Below are 25,021 nucleotides of genomic sequence, written 5' to 3' on the forward strand. Positions count from 1 at the left end.
ACTAAGGTTAGGAATAAATGGTTAGTTTTCAGAGTAAAGAGAAGTAAATAGCAGTGTCCCCAGGGATCTGTATGGGACCTGTTAAACATGTGCATAAACGATCTGGAAAAAGGAGTAAACAGTGAGATGGCAAAATTTGCAGCATGTACAAAATTACTTGATAGTTAAGTCCAAGGCAGACAGTGAAGAGTTACAAAGGAGCCTCATGAAACTGGGCAACAAAATGGCAGATGAAATTAAATGTTGATAACTGCAAAGTAGTGCACATTGGAAAACGATCCCAAGTATACATACAAAATGATGGGGTCTAAATTAGATGTTCCCACTCAAGAAAAAGATCTTGGAATCACCGTGGACAGTTCTGTGAAAACATCTGCTCAGTGTGCATTGGCAAAAAACCTAACAATATTAGCAACCATTAGGAAGGGGATAGATAATAAGATGGTAAATATCATAATGCCACTATATAAATCCATGGTACACCCACATCTTGTATACAGCAGTTTTGGTAGCCCCATCTCAAAAAAGATATATTAGGAAATCAAAAGGTACAGAGAAGAGCAACAAAAATTATGAGGTGAAATTAAAAAGGTTGGTAGTGTTCATCTTAGAAAAGAGACAGTTATGGGGGGATATGTTAGAAATCATGAATGGTGTAGAGAAAGTGAATAAGGAAGTGTTACGTATATCTTCACTTAACACAAGGAATAGGGGTCTCCAATTAAATTAATAGGCAGCTGGTTTAAAACAAAAGTGAGTACTTCACACAATGCACAATCAACCTGTGAAACTCGTTGCCATGGGATGCTGTGAAGGCCAAAACTATAACTGGGCTCAAAAAAGAATTAAGAGAAATTAATGGAGGATAGGTCCATCATAATGGTCAGGGATGCAACCCCATGCTTTGGGTGTCCTTAAGCCTCTGACTGCCAGATGATGGGACTGGACAACAGAATGGATCATTTGATAATTGCCCTGTTCTGGTCATTCTCTCTGAAGCATTTGACACTGGCTACTGTCAGAAGACAGGATACTGGGCTGGATGGACCATTGATCTGACCTTGTAGGCCCATTCTTCTGTTCAAGCATTTTTATTCTTCTTGTTTCTTTAAAGAAATGTATGTAAGCAGAATCACATGCTAAACAGAATCAAGGAAGTAGCCTAAGGTATGATTGAGCTAAATCCAGCCTCTGATTTTCTTTGGCCCAGTAGTTAAGAAAAATAAAGGTTGGTTCCTGTACATGATACGTACTTCTCACCCTTGGGTTGTAGGCAGTTCACCTACATTTCTTCTCACAAGCATATCAACTTAAAATTTATAAAGTTGGCTGTGTGTGATTTTGAAATGCACCACAGAATGGAATTATGTAAATTAGAGAAAATTAGGCCCTGTCTAGAGATGGTCTAAAATCATCTTAGCTTGAAACAGTTAGTTTATATCTTGTTCATGGTAACTTGTTTACTCATGAATTAGGTGGCCATTCTGTATAGGGGTCAAGTGAGATTAGGAACTGCTGTAGACCATGTCATTAGCTTGTGCTGGGTTTAAAAACGCTTAGAAGCCTGGACCTTTGTTGGTTTAACTCCAATATAAGATGGACTGAGAGAGAAAATGTGTCAGTCTGAGGATAAATAAAGGATTCTAGGTGATACACAGTGGATGTGACAGTGGACTTATTTATAGACAGCAGAGAGATCTTATAAGGGTAGGACAGATCCTCAGCTACTGTAAATTGGTGTAGCTCTGTTGAGGTTATGTCTATGCATCACTGGGGAGCGTGGGCAAGCCAGCATGTGAGCTGCTAAACACAGGACGGGGCTGAGGAGCGAGCTGGCATTGCCACAGCAGTTTGAACATGGGCAGTGGAAGTGCAGGAAAACCTGATCCTAAACAAAGAGGGTTGGGTTAACTCTCATGAGGTGCCAGGCACATTACTAGCAGGGAGTGGAGATTGTGCTTCTCTCTACTACCAGGTGCACTTTTGTCAATGAGGCCATGGTAGTTTACATCATCTGAGCACCTGGCCTGGTATGTCTAGATCTAGGCAAGAGATTGCAGCTGTGCACGCAAAGGGAAGTCTCCACAGACTCTTCAAAAATACTCATCATTCTGGGGGCAAGGACAGTGGATTGATACAAGTGTAGGATTACATTTTCCATAGCACAGCAGAGACAATGCATTTTATTTAAAAAAACAAAAATCAAACTAAGTAGTAGTCAAAATTGACTCAGTGATTGTTCAAGTAAAGTATTCTGACAAGTGTTCACTGGCTCGATATATTATTCAGCGAACTTAACTTATGTTTGAAAAGGGGTATGGAAAAATGACCATGGTTGAGGACAAAGTAAAATAGCAATATGCTTTGTCTCTTGGGAGCAGCCACATAACAGTCCTTTGAGAGCTTGGGAACCTGTCATTAGAGGAGAGAGAATTCCCCAGCCCCTGATTACAGGATCTATCAATGGGGTTGGGGATAGACACCATGTCCCAATAGCTTGGGAGAGTGCAGTATGTGAATGACAAAGTTCAAAAGGGGTTAAAGGAAGTTGGCCTTGCTACTCCTGCACTGACGGGCAGTGGTGCAAACCTGGGTCACAGTGGCTCTTTGATATGTTGGTGATATCTCTAGCAGCCCCCATCCCTGCTATGAGGAGCACCTCCCTCCCCTTCCCTGCCCAAACTGCCAGGAGAGGAGGGGAGACAATCATGCCAAGGAGTCTCTTCTGCTGTTAACAATGGCACAGAGATCAAACTGTGACTCCTTGCCTTTATCAGTACACCCCACTTTGCATACCGCCTCTGCAGCACTTGCTCCTGTGCTGAACTTGCACATACTGTATATGAAGGCTCTTTCCCTCCCTCCTGAGCAGTCCTCCTCATTTGGGTCCTTGAATCCTGGTATACCAGTCTCCTTGTGTGGAAACTGAGAGCTTGTTGGAAGCTGCTGTCTGCCTTGCAGACGTCATCACTGGGCACCCAGGGAGAAGTAAAGCCAAGGACATTAAGAGTGAGTCTCAAAGTTAACTCGAAAGGAAATATATAAAATAAAAATGCAGATTGGCTCAGATTTCATTGAAGTTAGAGATGAGAAAACAGCTGTTTGGTCACTGAGTGTGTGCCTATGCCAGAGCATGATTGCTCCCACTGGCACATGACCTAATGTTTTGTCACTCTTGCACTACACTGCAATAAAATACACGTGCGCACTACACTGCAATAAAATACATGTGGCTGGCCCCTGTCAGCTGACTTAGGCTGCAGGCCTATAAAATTGCAGTATAGACAGCCCAAGCCCAGATGTTTACACTGCAATTCTATAGCATTTCAGCCAGAGCCCAAGTCAGCTGACCGAGGCCAGATGTTAGTGTTTTATTCTAGTATAGACACCCTTTGGGGCTAAGTATTCCAGCTGATGGGCTTGTATTACTATCCATAGGCTATTCCCCGTCCCCATTCACTTCATTCCTGTCCTTGATATTTATCATAAATTTTCCTTTTTTTTTCTCTTCATTTCATCCCCTTTCTCTTGTATTACCCTCCTCTCCCACCTTAGTATTTACACTACTGAAATACTGGTAGACTTTTATCCTGTGCCTTGTACACACCTCATGGTAGATGCTTTGCTAGGCTACAGATATTTAGCCCCTTTTAATCTTTCTTTCATCAGTCTCTCTTGCCCCTTAATTTGTGTTGCTGTGTTTCATATTCTTTCTAGTTTCTAGTTTTTTTCTGGTAACCAGGTGTGCTCAAATGGGAGAGGCATAAAAACCTGGTGAGGTGGACTGAGCACAGTATTCCATCCCCACCAGAGCTGTGTACAGAGACTGTTGCTTCACTGGTTTGTAATGTGCTGTCTGAATATTCAGACTTCATTGTCTTTTCCTGTTGCTATATCTTCATGTAAAGTCGTATATAATTTGCTGTTCATTATCACTGCTGGATCACTTTTAGCATTGCTGTGTCTTCTGGGGTGTATCTACACTTGGAGCTGGGGTGTGATTTCCAGCTTGAGGAAACATACATGTGCTAGCTCTAATTAACTAGTGTGCTAAAAGTAGTGTGTGGCACGAGCAGTGGGAGGGGCTAGCTGCTCCGACAACCTGCCTAGGGTATCTGACTGGCATGTATGCAGGGCAGCTAGCCCCTCCCGCAGCTTGCACCACCACAGTTGCGCTCTATATTTAGCTTGCTAGCTCAATTAGAGCTAGTGTAAGAGTGTCTCCTCGAGCTGGGAATTACTCCCCCCCACCTCCAATTTTAGACTTACCTTAGGTATCTCCCTTCCATTGAATATTGTTTGGGATTTAGTTAAGGCCTTCTGTTTTTTAGAGACTTGTTCTAGAAGTGAAACACATTCAAAACTTACAACAAAATGGAACCTTTCTTGTTAGATACATATCATCTGATTTTTTTGGGAAAAAAATTATGGCTAAAAGGTAAATCTTGCTGGAGAGCTGAGGATTGTATTTACATAGGGATCAGAAACAAAAGCCTTGATGACCCAGGAAATGCAGTCAAAACTGAGAGCAGTTGTTACGGTCTATAAAGAACTTGAGACTGCTCAGTACTGAAGTGAGACCCTGTTCAGTGGAATCAAATAGCATTAAATGTGCTACAAAGGAATATTAAAGCTTGATGGGCAAACCAGATTGGATAAAGTAACTGGCCCAAAGCTAAGGCTAATACCTTGCAAAATTCAAATCTTATTTTGAGGCTCAAAGATGTTTGCCTACCGCTCTGCCTCCTGGTTTCAGCCAAGGAAGGGAATAGAAATACCATAGGGGCTATTCTCACAGTATTTCTTTCATAGTAAATCTAAGATATACTGGAAATTTATTTGGGACTTTTGTTTTGGGAGAGGCTCAGGTAAGCATCCAAATATTATTTAATCTGAACTTTTGGGGGTTTGCCCATCACTGTCATTGAAACAAAAGATAAACAAGTTAATATGTATGTGCTGTGACTGTGGAGAATGTATCCACAACCATGCAAACATCTGTGGGTGGAATAAATCCCTGTGACAATGAGTCTTCTCTTTCTCAGTTGATATATCATGTTCTTTTTTCAGAATTCTAGGTAATCGGGTGGCAGAATTGGAGAAGAAGTTGAGAACTTTAGAAATTTCTGGTTTGTGGAGTCTTCCAGGTTAGTAGAAATTTAGGAAAAACATAACATAAGAATGGCCATTGTGGGTCAGACCAATGGTCGGTCTAGCCCAGTATCCTGTCTTCCTTCAGCAGTCAATGCCAGATTCTTCAGAGGGAATGAACGGAAATCGGCAATTATTGAGTGATCCATCCCCGGTTGTCCAGTCCCAGCTTCTGGCAGTCAGAGGGCTAGGGATACCCAGAGCATGGGGTTGCATCTCTGACAGTCTTGACTAATAGCCATTGATGGACCTAACCTCCATGAACTTATCTAGTTCTTTTTTTGAACCCATGCCCTGTCAATGAGTTCTGCAAGTTGACTATGTGTTGTGTGAAGAAGTACTTCCTTTTGTTGGTTTTAAACCTGCCACCTATTGATTTCATTGAGTTACCCTTGCTTCTTGTGTTATGTGAAGGGGTAAATAACTTTCTTTCTTACTTTCTCTATGCCTTTTGTGATTTTATAAACGTCATTGTAGTTTCTTTTCTAAGCTGAACAATCCCAGTCTTTTTAATCTTTCATATGGAAAGCTGTTCCATCCCCCTAGTCATATTTATTGCCTTTCTCTGTACTTTTTTCAGTTCTAATCTGTCTCTTTAGAGCTGGGTCAACCAGAACTATATGCAGTATTCAAGGTGTGTGTGTACCATGGATTTATATAGATGCATCAATATTTTCTGTCTTATGTATCCCTCTTCTAATGGTTCTAAACATTTGGTGACCCTTTTCTTTTTTTGACTGCCACTGAACATTGAACAGGTGTTTTCAGAGAACTGTGCACGATGACTCCAAGATCTTTTTTTTTTTTGAGTGATATCAGCCAATTTAGACCCCATCATTTTGTATGTATAGTTGGGATTATGTTTTCCAATGTGCATTACTTTGCATTTATCAGTGTTGAATTTTATCTGCCATTTTATTGGTCTGTCCCCCAGTTTTGTGAGATCCCTTGCATTATTAAGTGTTTGGGTGTCTGTTTCCATATGAGGATTTGAATGTACACTTTGTGAGAAACTTGTTAAAAATACAGCCAAGTTTCAGTAGCTAGTGGTTTTGAAAGATGGATGTTTACCAGTTTTTGGGAAAATCCAGCTTAAGGTGTGTCAAGTTGGAAACCCAAAATCACTAGTCACTTGTGAAAATGCTGGCTTTACACACATTTTAAATCAGAATACAGTAGATAGCAGAAAAAATACCCTTTGGAGAATGCAAGAAACAATCGAACTATCACCATGGTTTGTAGCTGAAAAATATTAACTATCTGATTTAAATGTTAGTATAAAATCATGCAACTTAAGATATTAGAGCCAGGGTTTTTTTTCAACATTTTATTTATTAATTTTAGTTAAATGTGCATTGTTCGGGTTACGTTCATTTTTGGTTATTTTTCTCTCATTACACCTAATTGTTTCTCCTTTAAACATCTTTCTCCTTGATGTTCACACCACTAGGTTATGTTTGTGGTAACGGTTTCCCACTGCTGCCACCATTAGAGGTACCTACACTAGTGTAGACAAGGTTCCAGGTGTTCTAACCTATATCATTAAGGTCTAACCTCACCAAAAAAAGCTAATATTCAGCAATGTATCTGAAGAGTCTTTGTGACAAACCTCCCCAGTTCCACTCCTGATGTTAGTTTTAAATCAAATCCTCTTGATGCAAGATGCAGATAAAATAATTATCTTGAGTCACACTAATATAGGTTTACATTCTAATTGAAATTTAATGTTGCCTGGGTATTTTAACAGATTGGCATTCTACTTTGTTTAAAAAATGTTGTTCAGTGAAATTCATAGTTAATAAATGCAATGTTTGGTCTTTGCAGAAATGTATAAAAATACATAAAAAATAGAATAAATGGAATGCCGAGAGCTTGCTCCATTGTTAGTCTATTTAAGTAAGACATCCAATTAATATTAATACAATAACTGTCTCTTTTCTTCCTTTCTTTTGCTGCCTGAAGGCCTGAGCTACAATGTCTCAGTGGGATTTGGGAGTAGGTTCTACTTGACATGTATATTTTTAGTAACTAATTTTAGCAGTACGTTAAATATTGTCACAGCATGTAAATAAATGAAAATGTTATCTGAACATTTTTATATTTGTCAGATTAAGATGTTCAAGTGAGTGAGTTAGATGTCCGCAAGGGAAATGGAGACTGCTGCACAAGACTATTCTTTTAAATTGGGGAAAAATGATGATAAAGGCTGATACTCAATAGTTGTAACTGAATTTTGCAGTAGATTGCGACTTGCATCAAACAGTGAGGTTTATTTGTTTGTTTAACCAGAGAAGCAGTAAATTAAGAATGCACTTTTGTTTCCAAGTGTGATTGAGCTCAGAGATGCTCAGTATGAATCTTGAGACACCCAGTGGGGTCAGGAACACTTTTTCGGATGGTTACCAGCTGGCTTCTGCTCTGTAAAATACCATCTCATATCAATACTGTGAGAACTATCATAAGAATGTTGGCTTGAGTGAAGGGTGAGAGCACCTGCTCTGATTGATGCTAGAAGAAAGATTTTCAGAAGAAAACATCACTTGATTTACAGTGAGTTGAACTTTTTGTCATTGGAAAGACTTGCCAGTGAGAGCTGACTTTCAATCATATTTGTGAAACAGACACGTCAGTCTAGTTTAATAAATTTCAGGTTCCTAAAAGCAGAATAAGTATTGCTACCTAAACATTGCCATCAATAGACTATCTATTTACTTAGCCCAGCACCATGCCACCTATTTACAAATAGAAATAGCCTTAACATTCACTCTCTTTGCCAGCCTGTAGAAGAAATGGTTTGATAGTTTATAGGTTCTTTAGTTAGTTGGTTTTTGTTTGTTGGCATGCATGTAGGGGGGAAACAACTGGGTAAGCGAAATCAAATAAATGAATTTTGTGTTTGAAAGTGGTGAAAGGTCCGCAGTTGTCATCTTTTGTCAGGGGTGAGTTCCATAGAGCGGGTCTCTATCCTGCAAAATTTCTTTCACATTTAGGATTCTCCCTTATTGGCTGATGGTTTCATTGTTCAGTGAAACTCAACCTGTCATGAGAGAGCATGGTTGTGTTGGGAGAGGTCTTGGGCATGGATTTGCTCTGATCTCATTTACATAAGCTTGTCACTGCTGAGGGTGGAGCAACAGTGGGTATCCTGAAATCCTGATAGCATTTCAGTCTTTTATTGATTGCCTAGATATCAATAGGTGATTGATGCATCATCAATATCATCAATAGGTGATTGATGCATTAGGAATGTGTATGTACAGTGAGTGTCACCCCGCTTCTTAGACTTTGGTGTAATTGGTCACTTTACATCAGCAATTGGTTTATAAGCTATTCTGCTCTCAAAAACCAATTCCCAGCTCAAAAGGATTAGGTTGAGTCCAAGAACAGTTCTCTTGCTTTTCTTTGTATGACCACAGGAAATGCTGCAGATGGCTTTTGTTACTCAGCAACCACCCACTTAAAACATGCAGCTCCTCAACTGGCCTATCTCCAGAGGGAGTGATGTATTTAGCTCTGAGGCAGTTATGTTTGACCTTCTATGAGCGGATATTTAAAGAGAGGTGAAAACTTGACGGAATTTACAAGACTCCACGTATTCCTCTAAAGAAAGGAGAAAACAAACTTACCTTTCCATTAATAGCTCTCTCGTTTACCTGCTTATTTTCAGCCCTGTACATTTTTAACCAGAAATCCCCCCTGAAAGCTCCCTAAATTGAGGATGTGCCTTCCAGCAGCTATAGGTGGAGAAGAATAATGTACAGAAGTGAGCTAGCTCCAAGCACTCAATCAAAATTACATTTGATAGCCCCACTCGTACCATGCTTCACAGAATATGGTGCAGCAGTAGTCAAACCTCCCACTTACAAGGACGTGAATCACTGTTCTGATGTATGAATAAGGCTTGAGAGTCTGTCACGGATTCCTTGACTTCTGTGACCTCCGTGACTCCTGCAGCGGCTGGGCAGCCCTGGGCCAGCAGCAGCAGTTAGGATAGGAGGGAGGGGGCTCAGGGCTAGGGGCAGGGGTTTGGAGGGGGCGGGGGGACGGGGGATTACCTGTTGTGGGGGGCCCCCCTCTGCAGCTCGGCAGTAGAGGGGCGAGGGGTCTGCATGCTGCACACTGCTGGTGCCTGCGGGCCATGCCCCTGCAGCTCCCATTGGCTGTGGTTTCCGGCCAATGGGAGCTGCAGCAGCTGGTGCTTGTGGCGGGAGCAGCAGAGGAGCTCCTGCCCTGGCCCCTATCTCCGCTGCCTAGGAGGTGCAGGGACACGGAGCTGGGTAGGAAGCCTCCACCAGCCCCACCTTCCCAAGTACAAGTGGGGGATCCAGGTCACCTCCCCCAGCATCCGTGGCACCCCCTAAGCACCCTTCCCCTTCCCCCCCCAGCAACCCCACCCAAGTTTTACTTAGGGCAGTTATTTTTAGTAAAAATCATAGATAGATCACGGGCCTGTGAATTTTTGTTTACGGCCCATTACCCGTCCATGACTTTTACTAAAAATACCCGTGACTAAAAGGTAGCCTTATGTATGAATAAGACTCTTTAGGCAGGTGAAACAGTATTGCTTAGATGGCTAGATGGTGATGATCTGATTATTTTGTGGAACCAGTTGGCTTCAAAGGGGATGGTGAAAGTTATAGAAGTGAATGTGTTTACTGGGTAACAGCTGGTTGGAAGTCAAACTAGTTTGGTGTTTATACTGGAAGCCACAAGCGTCCCAGCTCAGGCTTTACTTTCCTGAATCTGACATGCTGTGCAAGGTGCTCAGAATAAACAACTCCGCTGGCTCCCATTCTGTCTGGGAAGAGCCAGTTCTGTTTTTTTTAAAAATATCTCCACAGACTTGCTCCATCCTGTGTCATAAACCTTTCATGTCACTACCCCCTTCCAACCACCTCTGTTCATCTAGCCCTGCCCATCTCTCCATGGAGTCTTACCACTGTCGTAGAGAAAAGCCTTTCCCACTTCAGCTTGTGCCCTTTGGAACAGCCCTCAGGTTTGTTCTGCCTCATCAGCTGCCCACCTTCAATTTTCAGCTGAAAACTTGTCCCTTTTCCCTTATATCATAGTTTCTCTCACTCGGCTGTCTAACTCCATAATTTTATTATTTGCTGTAGAGGATGCAGAGTTCAAATGCAAATTATGTTTAAGTTTCAGAGTAGCAGCCGTGTTAGTCTGTATTCGCAACCTGGATTTGTGCTGGAAATGGCCCACCTGATGATCACTTTAGATAAGCTATTACCAGCAGGACAGTGGGGTGGGAGGAGGTATTGTTTCATATTCTCTGTGTATATATAAAGTCTGCTGCAGTTTCCACGGTATGCATCCGATGAAGTGAGCTGTAGCTCACGAAAGCTTATGCTCAAATAAATTGGTTAGTCTCTAAGGTGCCACAAGTACTCCTTTTCTTTTTATGTTTAAGTTGGAATTCTGATCTTGATCCAGTCAAAACTTCTCCAGCATTGTTATTTTATTTGTGTTACTGTAACATGTAGACCCCAGCAAGGTCAGCTCTCTGTTGTGTTAGACACTGAACAGACATGTGGAAGCATGGTTACAGCCAAGTTTTTCAAAAGTGACTAAAAGATTTTGGGAGCCCAACTTGACATCTGAAGTAAGGGACCTGAGGTAAAGGGAGGGTGCTCAGAACTTCCGGAACAGCAGGCTCCTTAAGGTGTTTACAGACCGGACACCCAAAAATTGAGGACCCCAAAGTCCCTCTTTAAAATCATAGCTTTTGACACTGATGTAAGATAACATGCAGAGTATGCCCAAACAAATTTGTAGAAACAGAGTAATGGTAATACAAATGTGTCATCTTATTTGTTTAATGAAGATAAGCAGAGCAATAGTCTGAGCAGAACATCTGTCCAGACCTTATCTATTAGCTGGCAGTGTTCTATAGGCCTCACAGAAACTTGCAAAATTATATCCACAGTGGAATCCCCCTTCCGGTCTGACATGGAATCAGACCCCTTAAAAATGGATTTGGGTCTATGGATTAAAATCCCCAAGCCCTCCTTTTTCTTGCAATATTACTGTTTGTGTTTACTGCTTATCTCATAATTCATACTAATACTATAAGCCTTTGGGGGGTGCAATTTATATTAAAAATGGGGTACAAAATTGCATTTGTAATATCGAGGGTACAACAATGAAAGCAGGATGTAGAGGGTGAAAGGACAGAGTGAAATGTTTGGCGTGGTGTGCTCCTAGAGTCTAGATGTAAATGATCTCTGCATTAGTGTAACGCTTTAATCTAAAAATAATACTTTCTGCATCACTTCTAATATGATCTGATTACAGCAGAATACAGCAGCAGCTGGTCGTCTTTCAGCAAATTCGAGAACTGCCCTTTAACCAGTAGTGTTGGTAGAAATTAGTGTGTGCTTTTTGTATTTGGCTAGTGCACTTCAGCTGCTGTACATTGGTACTTTGTTCTGCAGAAAAAATCATTTTAAGCTACTTTACATATCACTCTACTTTTTTTTTGTAATGGCAGAAAAAAATAATTAAACTGCAAGATGTTTTTAAGCAAAACCAAACTCTTTGGTGATCATTCATTACAATCAGTTACTGAATCTTTCCAATGCTTTCTTCATTTCAGGTGGAAAAGATACCATAACATTCAGTGACCCAACCTTGCCTGTTCTACAGAGGTCAAGATCGCCATTGCTAACATTTGCTGACAAGCCACAACAGAATCAAGCACAGAGGCACGAAGGTGAGCATCTAGGACTGAGATGGGTCGACACTACACATCTTATCAAATACAGTAAAAGTAAAAGCCAAGGTTTCATGCCAGTATAGCAGAAGGTAAAGATTCAGTGGTCACAGAGATTAACTAAATCACGACCAAAGTGGGGGATCATCCCAGTTTGAACAGTCCTGGAGGGACTGATAAATGACTGTATAGTGACTTGGACCATGCTAGAGGTCAGGTTTTAGCAGCTCAAAGGAAATTTGCAACATAGCTGTATGCCATAGGAAAGCAACACATTGTACCTTGTAAAGCTGGTTCCCTCCTGTTCTCCTCTCCTCCCCCCCTTTACAGCGCATGATAGGAAAGTAGACTATGGAACTATCTTAGCACTCTCCTGCATTAGACCTGATCTACAGATGAAAGGCTTCGTGATTGTGCCTGGCAAATTTAAATAAACCCCTGCTGTTGAGCAATTGATTCTTCTTTTATAGTCATGCATGCATTTTGTTAAAATCCTTTCCCAATCACAAGCACTAAGATCTTCCCTTAAAAGTCCAGCTCAGCTCTATTTGATACTAAACAGCAGGCTAATATTTTAATGAAAGCACTACTTTTCTTTAGTTGGTGGACAGGGAATAAATTTTGAGACTTGCCTATCAACATTTGGATAAGCTATTTAATGGCTATAAAATTTTTGACATGCCCAGATCTTATTCAGTCAACCATGAAGCACTGTAAATGCTTTGATATTAATTTCTCAAATTAAATAGATCATGGCCTCATTTTGACTTTATTATCCATGTTATCAGATGATTGACAGGTTTCAGAGTAGCAGCCGTGTTAGTCTGTATCCGCAAAAAGAACAGGAGTACTTGTGGCACCTTAGAGACTAACAGATTTATTTGAGCATAAGCTTTCGTGAGCTACAGCTCGCTTCATCGGATGCATGCAGTGGATTGATCACTTTTAGTCTTGATCAGCTAATTTTTTCTGTGCTAAAAATAGAAAACCTATTTAATCACTCCTTCATTGAATAACTTACAAATATTAATTTTCATTTTAAATAATCATTGGGTTCTAGTTAAATCTTCATTCACTGAAAGTGTTTAGTTGATATTGTTATATTGATTTTGCCTTATTTGTCATTGTGTGCCGGGCTGGTAGCACTACCTACTATTAAGGTTGCGCAACACTTCCCATTATAAGACCCTGCATTCACTTGCATGTAATTTTGCTGAACTCCAGCCATTTGAGTTGAAATTTTCCATGCTGGGTGACTGTCTCAGCCTGAATTGTTTTTTGGGGTGTTTTTTTGGGGTTTTTTTGTTTTGTTTTTTAAATTTAAGCCAAAACAGTTGAGCTGTTTCTGAGAACAAAGATTACCACTCCTCTGCTGCGGGCAAACACTTGCAAAAAGCATCCCCCTCTAGTAGTCCACAGTGAGGATGGCAATCTACTACTGCTGTCAGTTACTCTGCTAGCTCAAGTAACAGAGGCCAATGTGGTACAACCTAGTTTGGCCCCCTTGTGCAGATGCACTATGATGCTGTCTTTAATTGCATAATCCCTTCTTTCTGAATTGTTTTTTGTATAGTTATATCCAGTGCTTGGATTTTGTTGTAAAATGTTATATTATAATGTATTAAAATGTTTAATATATGGAGAGAGAAAAGGAAAAAAGCTGTTTTTTTTCTGTCCCTGCCTTATCTTATGCTGCTATCAAAGCATGTTATTCAGATGAAATGTTGAAGGGCTAATTATATAACTTCATTATTGGATGGGTTTCAGAGTAACAGCCGTGTTAGTCTGTATTCGCAAAAAGGAAAGGAGTACTTGTGGCACCTTAGAGACTAACCAATTTATTTGAGCATAAGCTTTCGTGAGCTACAGCTCACTTCCTGATGAACTTCCCAATGTTCTGATTGGTTCTGTTCTTTGAAGTGAGTCCAGAATGGGGTAAAGAGCCAGGGTAGAATTCAACATACTATAGTTAAGTTGTGCTCTGATCAATCTTTTACCATGATGGTGAGCCACTGGTATTTCACTAGCTAGATCATCTTCTGCATGGCTTTCTTGGTCTTTGCCCCATGCATATAAATTCATATAACGTACACTAGTGTGACACTGTCCCATTTCTCTCTTAGCAAAACAGAAGGGAAAACCAGATGAAATTTATGCCGTTTCAACAGAGTTGACAGTTCCAGAGGAAGCTGCTAAGGTCTACAACAATTCCCAAGCAAACATAAATAACAGTAACCAAAATAAGCCTTTTCATCCCTCATTAGCCCAGTTTCCTTCTGAGGAGGAAGAAATAAACAGTCTTGGAAGTGAAATAATTAAATTGACAGAAGAACAGGCAGCTGCAGAACTGGAAGGGAGCAGAAGAGAAAGTCTACTGGAGGGCCAGAGTACAATGGACCAATCTGACCTTAGCAGCTCATCCAAGAAAGAGTGCCTCTTGTCCAGCCCTGACCTATTTGACCCTGCGGAGACATCAAACTCCAAGAATGAGCATGCAGCTGAAAATTGGGTCCTGAAAGACCATGAGGAAACCTCAGAGAATGATTATGAAAATGTAAATAAGAGAGAGGGTGGAAATGGCAACACACTGGACACTAAAGACACAGAAGGATGTGGAGAACTAACTGTTTCAACATCTGACTTAAACAACATCTCCAGTAATCCCCCTGAACCTGAGTGTGACAAATCATTTGATCCTGCTGAATGCTCTGAATATTTGGATAACAGCATGGCTTGTGGTATGAAATCCAAGATCTCAAGCTTCTCCCTGTCATCCTCTTGCAGTGGAAGCTGTGCTGCCGTGAATACGGATAGTCACTGAATTAATCTGCTATAGAATTGGTTTTTTTACATTGGTCTGTCAGCATTTGTCCATTAAAAAGATGTTTTTCTATTAACATTGACTGTGCTTAACCAAAATAATGTAAATATATAAAATGGATAGAACTTGAAAATGATGAGGGGCAGGGTTAATGATGGCTCTGGTGTTTACAGTGATTGAAGTTTCTAGAGAGACTGACATAATTGAGAAAAATGGGGCCAGGAGACTCACCATTATCCTTTATCATGTCAAGTCCTAGCTGGGTCTTCATAGCATGTATGTTCTTGTCCAGTGCACAATGCCTACTGGTATGTATTTTAAGGGTTTCAAATGGCTATTTTCAGCAGATGAAAAACTTGAAATGATAAACTAAAAAGGATCTAAAGGTAACAGGCTTTTGTTTATTTTTCTAAACTTGCATTCTCTCTGTGTATATTTGCTGAGAATGCATATTTAGAATAGCAGCATTTGGTCCCTACTGAAAAGCAAAGTGGTTTTGAAAAGTAGCCCCTGTGCATGAAGTTTCCATCTCTTAAACCTCCATATCTCCTCTACATTCCTCTGAAGTTTTCCTTCCTTTCCCCGAGAAAACAGGGGGGACTTATGTCTCAAAGTGTTAAGGCCCCATTCCAACTGAAGCTCTTAAAGCTGCTCTAGTAGAGGGAAAGTTCCCCAGGGAAGTAAAAAATTATCCTAGGGGACATAGCAGAACTGCCTAGGGGAAGAGAACATGTGTATGTGTATATATATATATAGGCCAGCTTCCTATTGTGTGCTGCTAGTACCAATTCATGGGACTATGTTCCTCCACCTTGGCCTGGAGTCGCCTGTGTGGCCCCTGGTGGGAGATTGAGTGGATCTAAGCCTATCTCCACTTTTGTTAGGTATAAAACAAAAATGTGAATGTGAAACTCTTCCTTTCCTCCCCCGGCTCACCAGTCTTTTGGATAGTGGTGGGGTTATTCTTTGGGCCCCAGTTGCCCCTTTAAAATTCTTCCGAACCTGACACGTAGTCTGCAAGAAAAATCTTCTGGTGTTAGAGTGGGGGGCGTGCAGAGAAAGTCCCCATCTCTCGAGTGATGGAGTTGTGCCATGCTGCCCCCGGGAAGGCAGCAGCAAGGGAATACTTAATGTTGGAGTTCACAGCTGTGAGAGCTGGGGAGGCACTTCCGCTCCTCTTTCTAGAACGGGGAACAGTCTCTGCAGCTGTGGAGCTTCTATGGGCCAGCAGCCGTGGAGGCAATTTTTCTGCTGGCTTGGGACCTAATTGTCTGTAAATGTTCATTTCTCACTCCTAGAACTTTAAACCAATCAGAGAGAATTAAACCAAATTTAATAAACTACTACTAATAAAAAGGAGAATCCCTCCCAGATTGAGCCTTTGTTTGACAAATATGTGCCAGCTGCAGATTTTTACAGCCCACTTGTCAGCTACTGAAAAACAAGGTTTGTATTAGCAGCACTGACAAACTCGTCTCTATATGGATACTGAACTAGCAGGTGCTGCCATAATCAAAGGTGTTTTGATTCCATGAACAGTTTGGGCTTGTCAGAAGAAAGAATATATGTAATGGTTACATCTGAATATAATGAACGATGGGAGGCTGAAAAATGTGACCTGCCTCTTGTTTTTGTGCATTCCCCTAAGAGGGGCATGCATGTAACCCTTTCTCTGCTGTCTGTCTGCTCTTTTCTTGCTGTGTGCAGGCAATAAAGGAATACTTGTATCACTCCTCTAAAATGCTTCCTTTCTACTTAAAGTACTGTGGCATTGCATCACACTGGTATCAACAGCCCCCTTTGAACCAGTTTGTTCCAAATTCAGATGCCTTGGGAATATGCTACACTGAAAAGTTTAAGCTTTCTTCCCTGGCCCCAGTTATATTTATGTTCCTCAAAACCCAAAGACCAAGAGGGGCTGTTGCTATTAAAGGTAAAATAACTGATTACATTATTGACTCAGTTATTTATATGACACCACTGGCAAGCATGAAGAAAAATAGACATGCACTGAAATAACTGAAGAGATTTTTACAGGGTTTTGTAATGTTTAAAATATAACCCTCCCCGTAATGTTTGTTCCAAGGAGTGTATTCCTTTCCACCTTTCATCACAGCCTGAGGCAGTCTGAAGCTAAATGCTAGAGAAGTTTTAATAAAAATGCAGCCAGAATTGAGGCTGGCTTTGATTTTTCTTTTTTTAATCCCTAAATGTCAGTGTTTGTTTATACAGCTTAACTCTGAAATGTTGAAGGTATGTGCATGCTTGATTCTCCTCTCCCATACGTTGGCGTAGAGGCCTGAGGCAAAGCTCATTGAAGTCAATGGGAGTCTTTCCCTTGACTACTGTAGGCTTTGGATCAGTCATTAAAATAGGAGTAATCCCACTGAAATCATTATGGTAATGGTGTAAACCTGGCGCAAGTCAGAGCAGACTCAGGCTGACAGGCATCTTTAACACACAAAACTGTTGTTTTTGTTCTGATATGGCTGGCAGGCTGCTCTTTGAAAAACCTCCGGTAAATTAGATCCTTCTATGGATTAATCTCTCCCCATTCCTCCCCACCTAAATTCCTCTTCTGTACCCTTGCAACCACTTGCTGGCACAGACTCTGGCTAGGAGGCTCCCTGCAGACCTCACTTCAGTACCACATAATTTCCCTGTCTACAGGGAGTCCGGTGCAATGCATTTTGTGCCCTTTTCTACACAGGGGACTGTGCATCCTCCCGGCTGTGCTTTCAGCCTTCATCCTTGGGACTTGAGCCTTTACAGACTGAGACATGAAGCTTCAATACAGCACCAAATCACTCTTAAAGTAAGATTTGTTTGCTGCAATAAAATTACAGTTGACGCTGAATGTTGGGGGGGGAAGGGAGGGTTATTTTCCTTTTACTGGTGCTGCTGTTACACTAGTATAACTGTTGTCTTTACTGGAATTACTTCTGATTTACACCAGCCAGGAGAAGAATCAGGCCTTCTCTGTTGAGACCTACATGCTGTCTCCGTAGGACTTTAAACCATGCTCTGACAGGTACACCCAACCATAAACCACCCTCCTCACTGATAGGGGAGGGCGGGAGACAGAGTGGCAGCTTCAAATCCAACATTTCAAAAACTGATTTTTAAGCATGCTGTTTCATAATCAGACCAGATGACTTCCCTTATTCTATACCCTTTTGAAAGACCGTGAACTTGTGCTGGAGCCCAGCAGCAAATACATGTTTTATCTGGGAGAAAAGAGGGGGAAAAAAGACCCAGACCCTTTAAATTAAACCTATTACAGAAAAGATGTTCACTGAATCTTTAAAACGTAAATTTGTGAAAATGACAGATTAAGAATGATCTTTTAAAGCACTGCTTCCTTTCTAAGTGAGACTATTTTTATGCATAGGGCAACTTGTATAATAAAGAAATTAGAATTTCTTTCATCCACATGAGCCCAAGAATGTATTTTAGAATCTTAACTGAGATTAATTTTTAAAAGATTGGGATTTTTTTTACCAGTTGCTGTTTTATTTAAAGAAAGATATAGCTTTTATTTATTTGCAAGCCTTTCCTTTGTTGCAATCTACAGTCACCATGTAACATGACAACTATATATAAGTATATATATTTTGGCTCCTGGAATAAAGACAAATTTCCAGATTTGTTTTGTCCTTTATCTTCTCCCTTATTAATATGGGAGGGACGTTAATTATGCCTTAGTGTTTTATCAGTGGGTCATGTATTAAATTGTGGTCATACTTTCTTTTTATAAAACAAGGAATGTAAAATTTTATTCAATAACTTTCTTCAGTTTGTATAAAAAAAAATCTAAATTGAAAGTCTCTTCTACTGTCACTTATTCCTTGCAATCTGAACAGACTAATTTGCTATATTTGTGTGGGTATGGAAGATCACACTATGTACCCTTGCCTTCAAAATATTATATATATTTTTTAAATTAATGTATCTACATTGTGTTAACAGCATTACACAATTTTACCAGCTGTGTTATCTAGTAGTAAGCTCTCCAAACATTTCCAAGCTACTTATTTAAAAAAAAAAAAGCCAGAACAGTTCTTGTAAGTCTACTTTCAAATGTAAACAATGTGATTCGGGTACAGGCGAATGGATAACTCAAACCAGTTAAGATTACACATGTTGGAGAATAAAACCAGCAAATATAAGTAGAATAGTATAATGGATCAGAAGTTAAAAATAGAAATAATGTCTATACTCTTCCTGAATCTGAGGAGAAGGCTATTATCTAGCTTTACTAGGCTACCACACAAAGCTGTTGAAGTTATAGAAATCTTTATACTTTTCAGATATGTAGAAAAACACTGCAGAGCATCTTAACCAAAAGCAGTTTTTCATTAATTTGTCTTTTTCTTTGTACCTCAGCTTGTGATCGCTCAAGAGATCTGTTAGAATGGACAAGCTCTTCCCAGATTTCATAAACTAAATATTTTGCTAGTCTTACCATGTTGCACTAAACTTTTGAGCTGAATAGATGGGAGTTTAAAAAAAAAAATTACATTGCAAAGTTGAGTTGATGCTGTTTTTTATTAATCTGCTTACAGAAGGGAAAAACCTCTAAAGAGTAATATGCATTTCTCAGAGAGCAGTAGGACAGAGATCCAATGGAAACAGGAAACCTTTCGCATGTCTCTCATTGATCAACTACATGGACTATATGTATTCTGTGCTGCCTAGGCAATGGATGGTATGGTGGCCTTTAGTTAGGCCTGGTTGTTTTGTGCTCATTTGTGATCCTCTTCTTCCTCCTGTCTGTAATGTCAGGAAGCTTTTTCTCCCATAAGTTCTTGTTGCATATCCCAATGACACAGCAAGCTAGACGTTTGCCAGCATTCCCATTCTCCAAACTGGCTTTATTGTTACCCTTGCCCATGTCATCTTCCTGTTCATGGATCACAATGGATCTCCCCATGATGGAGTAGGGGCCAAACAGAGTGGCGAGCAGATTTGACTTGTATTTTCTAATTTTGCCTTCTTTAGAGTAGAAGTTGCCAAAATCCCCTGGATGGCGAGGGTGGTTCACGTTGAAAGGGTTATAGTGCCCCCCAGCAGAGTCACAGCTGTTGCTGAGGTCTCCGAGCTTATGGATGTGAATAGCTCTGCCAGACTGATTGCTTCCTGATGGAAACCCATTCAAGTCAAAGAGAGCCTCTAGTTTTCCATTTGGGTAGGACTGTCTGAACAAGACTTGGCCTGTCACCTGTGGCTTGTCAGCATCTAGGTTGGAGCTGGGCTTCACTTCACAGGTGGCATAACCTGCCCGGTCAGTCTCCTCATTGATGAACTGTGGGTAGAGTAAATTCTGCCACAGGTCATTCACTTTTTTCTGTATGTCTTGAAGTGGGCTGTCTCCATTGGAATCAACCTCACCTTCTCCCCTCACAACACCAGATGCAGAGAGGCCCTGGCTGATGGCCAGGTAAAGGAACAGAAACATGTCTGCAATTCCCAACCTGCAAAATACAAAAGGCTACAAAGAGGCAAGGGAAAAAGTGCCATGATTTTTTATTGTGTGGAAGGAAGAGTGACCCATTATGGCGAAAGGGACAGGCACATCATTAGCTTTTAATATTACCAAGCAAAACAGCTGAACTGTGTGGTCACGACACACTCTGCTTATTTCTAAATCTCGCTACAATGATTAATCACCTGACTAACCTAGAACGCTCTCTTCACATGCAGTTTTTAAACCTACATAAACTACCAACTATGAATGTAAAAATATCAGCAATCTAGAGCGCAGAGCAGGTCTGCAATATCTTCCTTCTTGCAGAAATCAAATCTAAAACTTTATTCAATTTTTGAATTAGTATTAAGAATTTTTTCCCTAAATCAAACCCCTCTAGGAAAATCTGCCAGGAGACTTTATTGTGGGCTACACATTTGCAGCCAACTGATTATGAAAAACAATCCTGATGTTGCCTACCTTTTCAAAGATTTTTCCAAAAGCTCTTCACAGTGGGTTGCAGTCTCTGCTTTTGTGAACTTGGAGCAGTGATCAGCCCAAATTTCAGACCTCTCTGCAGCTGAGACTTATGAGAGCTGCCTGTTTATGTAAAAGTTGGGTAACACTACTCATGGGAGTGGCCAATAGAACTCTGGGAAGAGAGGAGGAAAAAGTTTAACTAGGAACTTTTTAGAAAGGATAAACAGTTTGTCTCCTTTTCCTGAGTCCATACAGCAAACTGGCTCTGAGACCCCCCTGACTCCCCCTCCCGTCCCCCCAAATGATTACCAAGCTTTTAAATTCATCTTCCCTTTCATGATTTCATGTGTGTGTTTAAGGCATATGAGTGGCAGAGGGAAAGAGAATTTTATCAGGGTACAGTCATCTTTGTTTAGACCGTTCTTCCACTTAAATCTATCGTTTCACAGATTTTGCTAGGTGCTGCAGTTTATTTCATTAGAAATAATGATAGCAGCTGCTTTAATATCAGGACATGATTTACATGAGCACATATGGAGCTGCTGGGATTACAGAATCTGGAAGGCACAATAAGAGCTCTAAAGCAGCGGTTCTCAACCAGGGGTCCGGCGGGCTGGGGGTGGGAGGACGAGAGCAGGTTGCCGGGGGGTCTGCCAAAACAAACCAGAGAGCAGGGCCCGTGTTAGACTTGCTGGGGCCCAGGGCAGAAAGCTGAAGCCCGAGCCTCACTGTCTGGGGCTGAAAGCTGAAGCCTGAGAAACTTAGCTTCATGGGGACCTCCTGTCGTGTGCGGCCCTGAGCAATTGCCCTGCTTGCTACCCCCTGATGCCGGCCCTGGCTTTTAATCTACTGAGTATGTATAAAAACAGTTGTGGCACAGTTGGGCCATGGAATTGTTATAGCATGGGGGGGTGGAGGGGGCTGAGAAAGAAAAGTTGAGAACCCCTGCTCTAAAGCCTTATGAAAAACTTTTAAGAACAACTTTGCGTCTCTATAAAAATTATCAAAGAGGATCCCCTCCCTGCAAACCCATTCTTGCCAGGCTGTTTGTTCTGTTGCAGTGGGTTATTGTGGAAGTGGTTAATTCTTTCCACAGTGTGTGTTTTGGGTAAGTATTTCTGCAGCAGTGGGGTGTCAGATGTAAGCACGGAGTGCGATTGTTGCCCAGAAGCTGACTGAAGAGCCTAGATCAATCTATAATGCACACACATTTAGTTGGCTTTTGAATTAAGAAATGTGCCGCTGTTGGCAGGACTGTAGCGTTACTGGTAGCATTTTGAAGTGCCATACAGGAGAGTTGGTTTGGATTAGGAATCCCAGTCTCTGAGCCTAACTAACTGGAATTGCTGCAGAGATAGAGTGGCTCCTGATACGCAAGGAAAACTCTTCTGCCTTCTCTACGCTAGAAAATTGTTGAGGAAAAAGCTCCTACCAGTTCAGTAGTGGTGGTAATTGGGGTGTGCATGGCACTGCCAGCTTCTGGAATTGTTAGCACTGTTAGTTAATTCTCATGGAACATACTCTAGATGCAGTTTACAGTCATACCTGCTTACTGGAGAGCTGATTTTTGTCTGGGGAAGGAGATCAGAGAGGAGGGATGGTCCATCAGTTAGGGCTACGAGGTCTGGGTTCAAATCTTTGTTCTGCCACAGTCTCCCTGCATGACTGTGGGCAAGTCATTTCATTTCCCTGTGCCTTCGTTTCCCATCTGTGAACTGGGGGAAAATAAAACTTGTCTGCCTCACAGGAGTGATGAGAGGATAAATACATTAAAGGTTGTGAGGTACGTGGGTAATACAGGGATGGGAGCTACACAGTGGCCTTAGGTGGAAGTTATGATTGGTTCATAATCTTAGGTAGGCACAGTCCAAGCTCAGGACTGAGACAGGAATACCTGAGTTGTGATCCTAGTTCTGACACGTCCTCCTTCAGTAGCCTTGTCCAAGTCACTTAATCCAATGGTTTCCTATCTGTAACAAGGAATTAATATATAATTACAGCACAGTGATGGAGTGAAACTAACTGAAGATAGTTTCTAAGATGTTTTGAAGAGATGAAATGCTCCACTGAAAAGTCAAGTTGTTTAAGACAAAAAATCCAAAAGGTTGAGGGAGGTCAGTTGTAATGTTGTAAAATGGGCAATTTCAACTTCTTAGATATATATAAAAGCGGCAAAGAGTTTTGTGGCACCTTATAGACTAACAGATATATTGGAGGATAAGCTTTCGTGGGTGAATACCCACTTCATCGGATGCATGTACATGCAGAAAACTTATGCTCCAATATGTCTGTTAGTCTATAAGGTGCCACAGGACTCTTAGTCTGGATCTGTAAAAGCAGCAAACACGGCTACCCCTCTGATACTTAGATATATAAAGTTACTGAGCATCCCATTGTGATGGGGTGCGCCACTCACTGCTTGTCTGGCACCTCCTCCTGGTCACTCTGGGGTGTCGACCTCAAGAGCTAATCCCCATTCTGTGGTCGCATGCCATCACACTGTCTCTCTCAGGTCTGCAGCTCCTCTCTTGTCCCAGAGGCCAGTGTCCTCTTCATGACTCAGCCCTCTGGCTAGGTCACTCAGCATTTCTCCTCTTCCAGGGTATAGTCCTCCAAATTCTCTCACTCCAGCAGTGACACAGGCAGTCTTCCCGTTCACTGCCCCTCTGGTGTAGGTCATGCCCTTGGTGGCTAGTGGTAGGGAACCTGGGCCCGCCCTCAACTTCAGGGACCCTACACCCAGCAGTTCTGGGCTTTCCTCTCCCAGCCCTCATTGCTCCTTCCCTGGACTGCTTCCTACATCTCCTGGTTTCCCTCCTCTAGCTGGGTGTACCAGCTCCAAACCTTCCTCCTCCTTCCCAGGGAGGGTTTGTCTACACTAGAAACATAAGTCGACCTGTATTAGGTCAACTTACAGCCACTACACTAATTACTGCAGTAGTACATGTCCACACTACCCTCTTTCCGGTGGTGCGCATCCTCACCAGGAGTGCTTCCACTGATCTCAAAGAGGCAGTGTGGGGAGCAAACATCTGTGTCTCAGCTTCACTGGCAGCTCCCTGCCAGGAGCCTGGGTGCCCCAGGGGCTCCAGGGCTCCCAGCACACTGTCCCCTGTTCTCTCCCTGGCTCCCAGCTGGGAGTGGGGTCTGGCAACTTGGGTTTCCACTTTGGATATGGGAGGCAGCTGGGCTCTAGTTGCCCGACTTTCATGAAATTGGTGAGTCAGCCAACAGCCATGTAAGAAACAGTGTCTACACAGACATAAGTCTTTCTTACACCTCTCGTGGAGGTGGAGTTATTACGTTGGTGTAGAAGGGCACTTAATCACCAGGAGGAAGGCTGTAGTGTAGACACTGACATAACTGGGTCGACTTTTAAGCTGCCTTACTAACGGTGTAGTGTAGACCAGCCCAGAGTGACTGCTGTTTCCCAACAGCTCTGTCTGTTGCCAGCTTTCTGACTTTATAGGCCCTGCCTGTTCCTGCACTATTAAACCTGCTTGCAATTAATTCCCTGTTTCCCTGGCCCTTCCTCCAGGTGCAGCCTGTGGCATTAATAGACCTAACTACCCATCCAGTTCTGTGTGCGTCTCATCGCACTCATCAAGATAGGGTTTGAAGAAAGTATTTCTCCACATCAGAAATAATTTTCTTTTGGGGGAAGCTTGCTCTAGAACACACAGGAGGCCGAGGCTGTTTTTTGGCATGTGTACTCAGGAATGCACATGAGTTGGTTGAGCTGCTAAATAACCGTGGTGATAATTAAGTTTGATGTCCTTGCAGAGGGAGTCCTAATCCAAGACTTCGTGTTCTGACACTTTACTTGAGGTGAGTAAGTTATAAACCATTTTAAGGTGAATGTTAAGAAATTAGGGTCAGATCCTCAGCCGCTGTAAATCAGGATGGCTCCTTTGACTTCACTGTTTCTACATGGATTTCTACCAGCTAAGGGTCTGGCCATAAAAGGAAATTCAAAGAGCTAATAGTAAGAGGCAGAAGTTTTCTTGATGTACCTTACAAATGGGAAGCATGCAGGAGGCCAGCAGGGCATAAGGGGGGAAATCAAAGAGACTGTTTCACTGCACTCTAAATGATGTATTTCCAGTGTTCTTCACTTCAGAGAATATAGTAGAAATACCTACCCCGGGCTACCATCAGATATATTTTTAAAGAGAGACACTGAAGAACACAATAATTAAATTGTCATAAGTTACTCAGATGAGCTGGCTCACCTGTTGACTGATATATTACCTCAGCCCCTCTATTTAATAAAGAATATAACTTGTTAATGACCTTTAGTTAGGTTAGTCAACAAGGCATGGGAGGCAATACCAGAAGGACCTAACCTTGCACTGCTCTGCCATGATCCTTGCCATTT

At 41.6% G+C, this 25,021-nt stretch overlaps 2 protein-coding genes across 5 annotated transcripts in view; one reads left to right on the forward strand and one right to left on the reverse strand.

The window, feature by feature from the left end:
* Window positions 1-18,339, forward strand: part of CCDC149 (coiled-coil domain containing 149) — a 65,086-nt gene extending 46,747 nt beyond the window's left edge. For 2 of the 3 annotated variants that reach the window (XM_073342374.2, XM_073342377.1), the window contains 4 exons: window positions 5,071-5,147; window positions 7,114-7,146; window positions 11,759-11,875; window positions 13,999-18,339. In XM_073342374.2, the coding sequence (XP_073198475.1) occupies window positions 5,071-5,147; window positions 7,114-7,146; window positions 11,759-11,875; window positions 13,999-14,696 (925 nt within the window). In that variant the 3' untranslated portion in view covers window positions 14,697-18,339. The remainder of the gene's footprint in view (window positions 1-5,070; window positions 5,148-7,113; window positions 7,147-11,758; window positions 11,876-13,998) is intronic. The other variant, XM_073342376.2, reaches the window with a different exon arrangement.
* An 886-nt stretch (window positions 18,340-19,225) lies between these two features.
* Window positions 19,226-20,761, reverse strand: SOD3 (superoxide dismutase 3). 2 transcript variants are annotated; one of them, XM_073340118.2, is made up of 2 exons: window positions 20,644-20,761; window positions 19,226-20,187 (listed from the first exon to the last, which is right to left on the reverse strand). In XM_073340118.2, the coding sequence occupies exon 2, from the start codon at window positions 20,152-20,154 to the stop codon at window positions 19,417-19,419; it is 738 nt and encodes a 245-aa protein (XP_073196219.1). In that variant the 5' UTR covers window positions 20,155-20,187; window positions 20,644-20,761; the 3' UTR covers window positions 19,226-19,416. The 2 variants fall into 2 exon arrangements, with proteins under 2 accessions (XP_073196219.1, XP_073196218.1); XM_073340117.2 differs by having other exon boundaries at window positions 19,226-20,170; window positions 20,644-20,760.
* Between the last annotated feature and the right edge of the window lie 4,260 nt (window positions 20,762-25,021).

Source organism: Lepidochelys kempii, chromosome 4 (genome assembly GCF_965140285.1).
Source record: "Lepidochelys kempii isolate rLepKem1 chromosome 4, rLepKem1.hap1, whole genome shotgun sequence".
Taxonomy (NCBI): domain Eukaryota; kingdom Metazoa; phylum Chordata; order Testudines; family Cheloniidae; genus Lepidochelys; species Lepidochelys kempii.